Here is a 12,994-nt window from a genome sequence, read left to right as displayed (position 1 = left end):
ACTCCATATAATTACTAAAATAAAGCCACTGTGATCAAAAGGTCTGCAATTTGCCATATGGAAACAGAATGGTTAACTGAATCATAAGGGTAACAAAATATGACTTTTAGTTTATTTCTTCATTATAATCATTTTGTCATGATCAGAAAGCTAACTTGTTTTGAAACCAATGTAATTTTATTTAAAATACCTTCCTTCACCAAAGTGTAAGAAAAAGTTGAACAAAATCTGAAAAGTTCAACAATATAAATATGATGGATAATGTCTGTAAATTGTAAAAGTGTAACTTATAAATATTACTGCATTTTGATGTTGATAAGTAATGTTTTCTAGGAAAAAAATAAAATACACTCAATTTTAACATGAAATGTTTTCAAAATCTTTTCACTTTTTAATAATTTTTAAGTTCATGCAATAATAAGTAATAAAATATTTTAAAATGCAGATAAAAATCATAATTTAACTTAATATACTTAAAATATTAATTCATATTTAAATACCTTTCTATTAGTTTTCTAGCTCAAATACTTACTAATTCTTGTATTTTACAAAAAATTCTTCTGTATCAATCATCACTCCAGGTGATATCTAAGAAAATAAATTCAATAATTACGACTTTTATGATCAGGTCATGGAATATAAAGTGTAAAATGTAATATATCATTACTTACTTCCTTTTTTATAATTCTAGAAGACAGTATTTTGTCCACAATTGCAGCATCTTCTTCACTCGGATTCTCCTATGTGAGGGAGGAAAAATGTATGATGACACATTCTGAAAACACTTCAAGTTGCCACTCTGTTTATGAATATACTAAAATTCAACAAACATTTATTTAACACGTTCCAGGGACCTGTTAAATGTTAGGAATACGAAAATGAAAAATATCAATTGTTGTTACTGTCCTCGTCATCATTGGCATCATCATCATAGTAAACATATGGTGCTTTGTAATGTGTTAGGCATTATTCTAAACATTTTACATGTATTAACTAATTTAATCCTTGCAAATACACTATAAAGTAGGTACTATTATCATCTCCATTTTGCAGATTAGGAAGCTCAGGCATATAGAAGATAAGTTCTTGTTTAAGGTGCCAGATCCCTCAGCTAGCAGGTGAGTGGTTGCTTTACAATCCAGATAAGGGAGAGTAAAAGAACTTTACAAAGAGGAAAATGCATATGCAAAGACACAAAGGTGTCAAAACATGGCATTTAGACAACCATGTTCATAAAACCAGAGGACTGAGTGGAGAGAAGTGGAAGGACATAAGGCCAGAAAATCCATACAAAAGGCTTTATATGTTATGCTGAAAAGTGTATTTTCATTTTTTTCTGACTTAGGACACCATTAGAGGAGTTTTCAGTGGGAAAGTACTGTGATTAGGCTTGTAACTTAGAAATATACTGCAAGAAGGATAGAGCTTGGAGGAGTTTCAGGAATATATATCTAGGAGGTAAAAAATGTAGTAAAAAATTGGACGAAGAAGCGAAGATTTAAAAAAAAGAGAGAACAAATCCCTAGGTTTCTGATCTGAATAACTAATGGTTCTATTAACTACATTATGGAATCTAGGAGGAAAAGCTGGAGCAGGTTTTAGGAGGAAAGATAATGAAAATATTTTTTAAAATTTACATTGGTTTAAAATGTTTTTTGTCATAATCCAAAATCTGTCTTACCACAAATAACTGTAAAGGCTGTTCACCAGGTAAAGGAGCTGAATGCTTTTTTATTTTTATAGAGCCTTTAATCTCTTCTTCAGATTGTTTCCCTTCTGCATCTTCTGCATATTTTTTTCTTTTAATTTGTCGATTGGATCTTCTTTTCTGTAATGAATGATAAGGAGCATGTATCTGATTATTTTAAAGGAAAAAAAATTATTTCTAGTGTGGCAATTTTGTACATTAAATTTTCAAAACTGTATTCAACATTCATCTTTTCTAATTTTTCCTTTTAATTAAAGGAAGATTATAATTTGCCCTTTGCCAAAGGTTTACAACCTTTAGTTTTACTTCCTAAAGTGTCAAATAACAATGATTAATAATAATACCTTTATTACTTTTCTTTAGAAATTGTTAAGAATAAAAAGGTTTCTTTTCACTTAACTATTTCTCAGCTTGGGAAACATATTTTAAACTATTAATACTTTCAGTTTTTGCCCCCAAACCTAAAAAGTACATATCAGATGAATGTTGGTTAAACACTTAATCAGGGGCATAAAAATAAAAGAAGAAATTAAATAATATTTGACACAAAACCCATGAACTTGTGTTTAAAACAGATTTTTTAAAACCCCAAAATAATATAAAATGTTTTAAAAGAGATACAGAAAATAACAAAGTATGAAATCTACCAAAAAATTAAACGTGAATGGAGGAACCAGTGTTTTACTACCTTTACTAGCTTCCCGTAAAAATAAAGAACACCACTATCATAAAAACAGAAGTAAGCTTTTCAGAAAGTATTATGTGTAGCAACGTAATTTTAATAATAATCTGAATGATTTAAAATCAGGTATCAAATGCGCATGGCTTTACTTACCTCCCTAAATATCAAATATTTGATGTTCCCACTACAAAGACAAATCTCACAATGACTTGAAAATCCCAAAGGACTTAGGTTTGCTTTTGCTCACCTCCCTAAAATATCATGGATGGAGGCATCTCAGCCAACTGTTCTATTGCTCAATATTCCTTCTTCCTTTTACTATTCTCTGTGTATTTAGTAACTCCCATGACATTCCCCCCCAGATGCAACCAAAAGAAAAACCCATGTATTCTCCTTTTGGTTTCTGCCAATGTCTTCAATTTGGGAGGTCTTTCATACTTCCGTTGCCATGACAAAACTGAATCAGTGCAGCAGTGTGAGTACAAACTGTTATTTGCATCCAGAAAGGATGCAGTGCCTCTTTCTCTTGAGAGTAGTGGAATATTGAGAGAAAGAAAGGCACTGCTGTGGTGAGGTAGCTCAGCCAAATGTAGTAGAAAAATTCCATGCCTCAATTAGGATGGGTCACCATCTCTTAGCCATGAAGATATTTACATTTTCAAAACTCTAGGTAACAATTCTGTCATTATGGGAGACAGGAAGGTGGCATACAAAAGTTATAAAAAAGGACTTCTTAAGAAACCCAATTTTCCCACATCCTGTTTTGGAAAAGATATGAAATATTTATTATTCCCTGGGAGGGAAAATTCTATGGATCTCGAATCTAATACTAGGCTAAAGGAATGTTTGGAGTTTGATTACAGGCATCATAGTTCTTAATGCTCAAGAACAGTTTAAATTAATAACCATTCATGACATTTATTATTCTAACAATAACCTATATAACCAATGTTATGTCTCACTAGGCACAAATCTTTTAAATAATGAAGTTTGGAAATAATTCAGTACACTTTTAGAAGATTCTGTAGATGATTTCAGCATTAAAGTTTCCTTTCTGGTCGCTTAGGCATCTACTGGTACTTTGAAATGCCACACACAGTTCTTAGTAAGTAGTAAACAAGTGGCCTGAAAGAATCCTTTCAACTCACAAAACTGCACATTCAGGTAATTTTTCACAAGACAGAATGAGAGCCACTTACTGTAAACTGCTCCCTCATTCTATGAAGACTTTATCAGTCTCTGAGTAATTAAAAAAACTCTGAGTTTTTCAACTCTATGAGCTGATTTCGTCATAACTTATATTTCACTAGAGCATATAGTTACATATTAGGCAAAGCCAAGTAAGGTACCACTCTCACCAATTAACCTCCTCTGTCATACAATAGTTCTACTACTTTAAAAATACAAAGCTAATTTGAATGTCTGCATTTTAGGCTAATGTGGATATTTTTGGCTTTCTTTCTTCATAATGTTTTTCGAAGGACAATTTAAAACAGTGACAAATTCTTTCTTCATATTTCTTTTTTCTAGCTTTTTTCTTCTTATGTCTTAAAGGCTTTAATAGATCAATCAACAGCGCTTTACATAAGAGGTCAGAAACATTATGCTTTTAAATGACTGAATAGTTCATTATGATATCACTTGTTTCCTATAATAATCCTAATAAAATGTGCTATAAGGGCTTTTTAAAATAATTTAAGTCTCTAAATATAGTCAGACTACTGCATTACTCTCTACTAGGTAAAAAATTAAGTATGATAATCATGTTTTCAGATTTCCACCTGACTCTGAACCTTACATTACTTTTCAAGCCTTCAAATCTTGACAATCCACTGTGGTTGAAAGCTACTTTTATATATTTATACATCATTTATATAATAATATATTTAAATATATCAATAATATAGATTTATAACTGTTTACTAGAAAATTCTTTTTTCCTTCCCCATTAAATTTTTGTGTGTTAAAGCAACACATCTGTCAAAGCAACCTAATTAACTACAGTGAAAAGTATGGAAAAAATGTGCATGTTAACCTATTCTACCATTTCATTGTTTGTTAATGGAAAAATGGCCAGCATCATTTTAGTAAAAATTTAACTAAATTTTCTCATGTTGAATAATTATAAGTTTGCCTAAGTTAAGGATAACATATGAAGAAAAAGCCAGGCCATATAATATTAGGAGCTTTAGTCACTGCCCTTACCTCAACTCTTGCAGCAGCCCAGGAGCCTTGAGCCACTACTCTCCCATTGGATAAGAAGCTGCATAAGGAAGAAGAAAGGCCATTCAGGGGCTTTCTGGCCCCATAATGCAACAAATGCCACCACCCCTACGGCCTATAGTCGTACTTTAATTATTAGAAAGCAGAGGGTGGCCTGAATTATTATGACCTTCACTCTATATATATATATATATATATATTTGTTTTAACTTCACAAGGTTATTTTGAATATACAGCTATTCAAAAACAAAAAGAAAGAAAAAGGAAAATGCACAGTAGTTTTGTCTACATTAGGGGATTTTTAATACAGTTGTTTATCTTTTCTTCAATAGAAGCAGACCAAAGGGATTATCTCTAGGAATGATTCAACCCATTTGCTTTATCATTTGTATGTGACTTTTAAAATTAATATCTCCAGCATTAAATTCATTCAAAAGTACTCTATATAAGTATAGGATAATATCACTGGATACTTCTCCATGTTAAAAGCCACCAGGGACTTTGGACTGTTACTTAAACTCTCTGGGCTTCAGTTTCATTATGTGAAAACTGAGAGGGTTTGGAGAGGATGTGTAAGTTTCCTCCCAGGTCTAACATTCTATGGGAATACTACTAGGACCATATTGTAATAATGCTGTCATATAAGTTCTACCATACAATAAAATGTATTTTTACCAGTAAACTATAGTATAAATACCCATAAAACAATTATTATGCTATCTAAATAATTCTGCCAGTGCTGCATTTCTCAGAAAAAATGTTAATACTCACTTGAGAGTCTTCCTCTTTGAATGCATGCTGTGGCACCTGCTCTGCATCAGATATTTCATCTGAAGACTCATTCTTTCTTTTTTGTTTCTTACCCAACGTAATAATGAGTTTGCTGTTTCAAGAGAAAGAGAGTAAACAGTAAGATCTCTTTGTACTTTTCCATTTTGGGGCAAATTAAGATTCCCATGATAAACTTTTTTCCATTTTACATCACTTGAATGTCCAACCAAAGATGGTATTTATCATGAAATCCATAATGGGGCTTCCCTGGTGGCGCAGTGGTTGAGAGTCCGCCTGCCGATGCAGGGGACACAGGTTCGTGCCCTGGTCCGGGAAGATCCCACATGCCGCGGAGCAACTGAGCCCGTGAGCCATGGCCACTAGGCCTGCGCGTCCGGAGCCTGTGCTCCGCAACGGGAGAGGCCACAACAGTGAGAGGCCCGCATACCGCAAAAAAAAAAAAAAAAAAAAAAAGAAAAAAAAGAAATCCATAATGACATTTTCACATGATAAACTCTATTCCAATGGAACAAATACAAACCAGTACTACAGTTAACACAAATTCTATCACTTGTTTCTTTAGGCTCAAGATTATTTTTCATGAGAAAAATGTCAGGTGATATTTAATATTTTAATATTTAAATATTAAATATTTTAATAATTAAAGTAATTTTTATTTTATTATCTTGCAGGTTTGGAATGAGGAATTTTTTTCCTTTTACCTCCTATTTATTTCGAATACCACTCAATTCCTTTGAATCCCACCTATTCTCCAAAAGCCTCTACACTTCTTTCTACCCTATAGTAGTTTCTCCCTTACTTAAAACACATTACCAATTGATTGTTCTTTGATTATTTCAGTTATGTTAAGGCTTTTCTTAGCTATATTATATGTTCCTAAAGAGTAAGAACTTTTTTATTTTTTTATATTTCTATAGTATGTATATGTTTACATTCTCTAATATATACATGTATATATATATGTATATTAACACACACTGACTCTAAATGTCTAAAATAAAAATGTGTTTTCTATGTTTTTTCCTGATCAAAGATAGAAGTACATAGAAGTACATCCCACATTTCCATATCTGGTTCAACAGATGAGATGGAATGATCTTCAAGCGCCATCAGGAAAATTTTATTTTATTTTATTTTTTAAGATTATTTTTAATGTGGACCATTTTTTTTAAAGTCTTTATTGAACTTGTTACAATACTGATTCTGTTTTATGTTTTGGTTTTTTGGCCCCGAGGCATGTGGGATCTTAGTTCCAAGACCAGGTATTGAACCTGCACCCTCTGCATTGGAAGGTGAAGTTTTAACCACTGGACTGCCAGGGAAGTCCCTGGAAAATTCTACTTTAGATTTCTGTATTTCAAACATAGAAAACTCCCCCAAATATTTACTTTCAGGTATGATATATCAGAGATATATCAAAATTTTTTTCAATAATTATTTACTAATGTTGGAGAACTTGAAGGGTAAGAGCATGCACTTTGAAATCGTAGTTTCAAAGATTTGAAGCTTGATTTCACCATTTACCTATCTGTGGGACACTAGGCAAATTACTTGATAGCTTCCTTGCCTGTAAAAACAGGGATATTACAATAGCTAGTTCTATTGTTGTTGTGAATTAAGTGGGATAATATATGTCTGAGCACAGCCTTTAACACACGATAATTTCTCAACTAATGGTAACTATATCTAACTGTGATATGCCAGGCACTTTCCTAGGTTCTAGGATTTGAAGATAGAGTGGACACGGTTCCCAAACTTAACACATCATTGTTAGAATATGATCCCAGCTAAAATGCTAAAGAGGAAGTTAGCACAAGATGTAATGTGATGACAAAGGGAGAAATCCTTACATTTACTGAAGAGTAAAGGAGGCTTTACAGAAAAGGTAAAGTTTGAGATAGGGAACTGAATGATGAAAGAGAGTCCAACAAGTAATGAAAAGAAAAGGTAGGGTACGTTGCAGAAGAATGAGAATAAGCAATGATGAGAGCATGTCAGGAACACACAAAGTACTACAGGAGGAGATGGGTCAAGATCACAGATGACCTTATATTACATGCAAGGACTCAATGTTTTAGTTTAAGCTCAGCTTTAAGCTCTACATGGCAGGAATTTAAAAGAAATCTGTCTAGTTCACGACTGACAAGTGGCACTGAGATATTTCTCAATAAATGAAAAAAATAAACCAATTGGAAGATGTAAGAATTTTAAACATTCTAGGGATGTAAACAGCATGGTGACTATAGTTAATAATACTGAATTATATATTTGAAAGTTGCTGAGTACATCTTAAAAAAGTTCTCATCACAAGAAAAAAATATATAACTATGTGAGGTGATAAGATGTTAACTAAACTTATTGTGGTAATAGTTTCACAATATATACACACAAGAAATCATTATGTTGTATACCTTAAACTAATGCACTGTGATATGTCAATTACATCTCAATAAAATTGGGGAGAAAGAGAATTTTAAACAAGGGAGCAATGCAACCAGAAGGAAGTGAAATACAAGTCAGGGAAACCAGCGATAAGACTGACAATTCAGGTGAGAGAGATGAAGAGTGAGATATAGGGCCATGGTAGTGTGGGTGAAGAGGGAAAGAAAGATACAATTTTTCATTTTGAAAGCAGAAACAACAGGACTTGGTTATTGACTGGATGATGAGAGGTGAGAAAAAAATTCTAGAATGATTTATCCCCAGGGTATTCTCATATTGGTTTGATTGCCACCTTCAACAGGAAAATGGTAATTCTTACTTGATATCTCACTTGCACTTTTCTGAGTATGTGAAATAAATATGAGCAAACATATAGCTTATGTTGGAACCGGGAAATCAGAGGAAGTACAAAAAGATACTCTGAAACAACATTAAGGAACCAACCACAGTTATACGCTATTCCCTCTCCCTGCTTTCACTGGTCATTTCCTCAGTCTTCTGGTCCCTCTACCTTTACTCTGGTTTCCCTCCTAAAATAAAACCTCCCTTGAGGTCATATCTACTATTAGATACCACATGATCATCCTCCTCCTTATCCACAGTTCTCAAAGAAGTCATCTATACTGTTTCTTTCATTCTTCAACCCACTATAATCTGAAGTCTTAAAACTACTTTTAATATTCCTAGCTTCCATTTATTCAGTGTTTACTGGGTCAGCCTCTGCTGGTTTTACATGTGTTCTCTCTCATGGTCATACAACTCTGACAGGCAAATTTTATAAAAAGAGGAAACTGAGGCTTAGAGAAATTAAATTACTTGTTTAAAGTCATACCACAGTAAGAATTGAAATAGAAATTAAATATGCCTCACTGAACTCCTAATGTTTCTGAACTCCTAATGTCTAAGGCCACAAATGACCCCTGTAATGCCAAATCCCACGGAAATTCTAAAAAGTTTATCTACCAACACATAACTAATCACTATTTCCTTATCTGCACCCTTGGATTCATGACACAACATTCTTCTGGTTCTCACTAAACTTCTTTGGCTCTTCTTTTCTTAGTATGTTGATTTTCAGCAAGATTCAGTTTGTTCTGCCAGTCCCTTAAACTTTGGTATTTCTCAAATTTCTGCCTTCTTCCCTCTCTATACTATTCCAGGAAATTTAATCTATTCTTAACAACCACTTAGAAGTTGAAGATTCTCAAATCTCATATCTCCAGTTCAGACCGTTCCCCAAACTTCAGATTCATTCAATAAACCAACTATTTCTTGGACACATCAGTATGGATATCCCACAGACATTAAAATCTCAAAATGGCCCCAAATGCAATCCCTCACTTTTCCTAAAACTAATAGTGTACTACTATTACAGTATAATGTAAATTCAGAAACATGTACACATCAAGAGAGTACATACAGCTCAGTGAATTTTCTCAAACTGAACATAAATATATAGCCAGATCTTAGATCAAGAAACAAGACATTACTGGTTTCCCAGAAGTCTCCTGTCATGCTTTCTCTTCAAGTAACAACCTCCTCCTAAGGGTAACCATTATGCTACTTGTGGTTATTTAATATAACCTAAAGTACTTGTGCAGATGATTTTCAGTGGCAAGGTAAGGGATAACTCAAAGTAAACTGATTGGCAGAAACAGTTTTCATGCACTCCCCCATTTGCGATCCATCTCCAAAACCTAAATGCATATTTTAGATTAGTTTGTAGATGAGGACAACACTAGTGACAGGAAAAGTTCAGTTACTTAAATAACAATTTCTTATGAAATACAGATCAAGGTTTGTTAATACCCATCAATATACTGAATAAAAAGGAATTTTCTCAGTGTTTGGTAAGTTAAATAAATTCTGTATACATATTCTGATATGGTATATGTGTGGCTGCTTCAAGACTCAAATCCCACTGAATAAAACTTCAATGAAATCGGAAGCAGAGATATTTAATTTTTTTTTGTATTTATGACTATGAAGAAGTCGCACTTTTCCTTTCTAGTAGTATAAAGTAATTAAATGAAAACTCTCTAAGGACAGTGGACTAAGCTGCTTAAACAATATTTTTATAAATAAACATTGCCTAAATACTAGGTTCTACCAAAGCAATCTTAAACATCCTTTTTGGTGGAGGTAGGTAGTTTAGATATAAACGTTTCCTATAATACCTTAGATAAACCTTCATTATATTATTTGAAAATTGTACTTAAAACAAAAAAGAGGGACTTCCCTGGTGGTGCAGTGGTTAAGAATCTGCCTGCTAATGCAGGGGACACAGGTTTGACCTCTGGTCCAGGAAGATCCCACATGCTGTGGAGCAACTAAGCCTGTGCGCCACAACTACTGAACCTGTGCTCTAGAGCCCGTGAGTCACAACTACTGAGCCTGCGTGCCACAACTACTGAAGCCTGCCTGCCGGCCTAGAGCCCGTGCTCCGCAACAAGAGAAGCCACAACAATGGGAAGCCCGCGCACCACAACGAAGAGTAGCCCTCACTCGCCACAACTAGAGAAAGCCCGTGAGCAGCAACGAAGACCCCAACGCAACCAAAACTAAATAAATAAATCTTAAAAAAAAGACCTCATATCTTATTTTTCATATATTCTGCATTTTCTTCCAATATTTTCCTATAGGCCTGGAGTAGCATCTTATTTCATAAACTCTTTAACTATCCTTAACCCATGCAAAAATATTTTTCAAATTGTAACTTTGTAAGCTATTTCAAATGTAATAGTTTCCTACTAAACTTCTGAAATCCAAAATATTTACATATGCCCATTCTGTTCAAAAAAGGTACATTTCCATTGTAGGAAAAAAGTTGATTCTAAAACTTGAAGTCATTCTTGACTGACATAATTCTGAGTTAAAAAATATACACACACACACACATACACATACTACGGTTACTTACATAGAACATTGATTCTTGGAAACAATGAAGTCATATCAGTTTATTATATGTTCTAAAATGGTATATAAGTGAAACTACAAAGAACAAACATTTGGTTGGTATTGATCAGTAATTCCTAAATCTGTGAGGCAGGCGTCATTAGAAGCTTGTTTGTTAAAAATACAGATTCTAGATGAGAAAAATAAGACAAACCCAAATTGAGAAACATTCTACAAAATAACTGGCTAGTATGCTTCAAAGTTGAAAGTGTCATTAAAGACAAAGACTGAAGAATTATTCCAAAATGGAGGAGTGTAAGGAGATATGACAACAAAATGAAATGTAGGATCCTTAACTGGATCCTGGCTTCCAAAAATGGAACAACTGACAATTTGCATGAGGTCTGTAAATCAGTTAACAGAATTGTGTAAGTGTTTACTTGCTGATTTTGATCATTGTGCTTAGGTTACATAAGATATTAACATTTGAGGAAGCTGCGTGAAGAGCCTAAGGGAACTCTGACCTATTTTTGCAAGTGTGAGACTAGTTCAAAATAAAAACTAACAAAACCAAACCAAACCCCAGATTTGTAGGTTCCAACTCCAGAATTCTGATCTAGTAAGTGGGATCCCAATCAGACTTTAAAAAAATTCTCACCAGGTTTATTCAGGATAATAAAACTATTCTATGCTTGTAGAACACTTAAAGTTTCAAAGTGCTTTTGTCTATAATATCTCAGTTGATCCTCACAGGCGAGGCAGACATTGGTCCCACCAAACTAACAGGGAAACTTTAGCCCTGAAAGATAGAACAAACTGCCAAAATCACAAGTCCAGTAAAAGACAATAAAGGTCTCTTTACTCCTACTCTACTGTTCCCAACATATCTTATTGATTTTAAAATAAAATGACACTATACTTCAACCAGTAAATAGATATTTAATATCAATAAATATAGTTTAACGATAAAGAGAATTAGGAAACTACATTATCTTTAAAAAATCATTAAGGTTAAAGTTTATTGACTTTTGAACAACCAGAAATTTCTATTGCCTCTACAATGACAACTGATAGCCATAAATGTTATCTGAAGGAAATCAGATGATCCAAAAGTAGAAGAAATAAGATAATTTCAGCTCAGTAAAATACCCAATTACCAAAGAGCATTCCATTCTTCCATCATGAATTACAAGTTTACTATATTAAACTAAAGTTCTAAAATAAAATTTCATTATACGTCCATTCTACAAATAAATTTATCGTTTGCTATTCTTGGAAATATCACAAAGTAAAGCAATAAAATAATACAGACTGTATTAATAATAAAGGCTTTATGCAAGTTTTGTTTTTTAAAACATGAAAGGGATCTGTTATCAATGTTAGCGAACTGCAGCAACAGATATTCAGGCATGTAAATGAACTAAATATTAAAACATAACTTATTTCAGACAGCAAAGGGCAATTTCAAACTAAGTATAAGTATAAATTTGAAATGTTAATTCATTTGACAAGTACAGGCACTAGAAAACTTCAGTGTTTATACTTGACGTTTATATTTGATTTTCAGATGTAATTTATGCACTCATCTAAATCCCTCCCACGTTACCCATGGAGGCTGTGTAACAAGCTGCATTCTACACAGTGTCAATCTGCAGTTGCCCCCTGTAGATTCTCTCATTGTAATAACTGGACAAACAATGAATCTTATCCAATTAGTCCATTTGTTGTAATTAATACATCTAATTCATCATAAGTAAAGGAAACAAGCAAAAATACTATTTTACATTATAATTTTTTTCTCTTTGCAAGCCCAGTGGAAGGCACTGGGGTTGTTTTTAAAGCCATCAAATATATATGTGTGTATTTTTTTTTTTTAGAAGAAGAAACACTAAACTTGATGCAATCACTCCAGTTTAAAGTTCAATTCAAGACTCTAGCTTAAACTCATCTGGAAAAAACAAGTTTTAAAGTGGTTCTTTATTTTAGTTAATCCTTAAATTTGTGAAAGCAGCATTGTATTGTAAATTTTTGGTAACTTGGATTATAAATCACTTCCTGTTTAGCGAATTCCCTGGTGGTCCAGTGGTTAGGTCTCCCTGCTTCCACTGCAGGGGGCACGGGTTCAGTCCCTGGTCAGGGAACTAAGATCCCGCATGCCGGGTGTCGCAGCCAAAAAATAAAATAAAATAAAGTAAAATCAATCAATCACTTCCTGTTTAAGATTGGACGTCATTTTTTTTCAAAAAGTT

At 33.3% G+C, this 12,994-nt stretch overlaps 1 protein-coding gene across 19 annotated transcripts in view; it reads right to left on the bottom strand.

The window, feature by feature from the left end:
• CHD9 (chromodomain helicase DNA binding protein 9) overlaps positions 1 to 12,994 on the bottom strand; it is a 244,763-nt gene that overhangs the window by 94,252 nt on the left and 137,517 nt on the right. For 18 of the 19 annotated variants that reach the window (XM_059043684.2, XM_059043692.2, XM_059043691.2 and 15 more), the window contains 4 exons: positions 5,385 to 5,496; positions 1,682 to 1,828; positions 672 to 740; positions 533 to 588 (listed from right to left, as the gene is read on the bottom strand). In XM_059043684.2, the coding sequence (XP_058899667.1) occupies positions 533 to 588; positions 672 to 740; positions 1,682 to 1,828; positions 5,385 to 5,496 (384 nt within the window). Of the gene's footprint in view, positions 1 to 532; positions 589 to 671; positions 741 to 1,681; positions 1,829 to 4,595; positions 4,654 to 5,384; positions 5,497 to 12,994 lie in introns of those variants that run through there. The other variant, XM_059043707.2, reaches the window with a different exon arrangement.

Source organism: Kogia breviceps, chromosome 18 (assembly GCF_026419965.1).
Source record: "Kogia breviceps isolate mKogBre1 chromosome 18, mKogBre1 haplotype 1, whole genome shotgun sequence".
Classification (NCBI taxonomy): domain Eukaryota; kingdom Metazoa; phylum Chordata; class Mammalia; order Artiodactyla; family Physeteridae; genus Kogia; species Kogia breviceps.
Note: the sequence above shows the minus strand (reverse complement) of the source record. Positions and strands in the feature narration are given on the sequence as shown.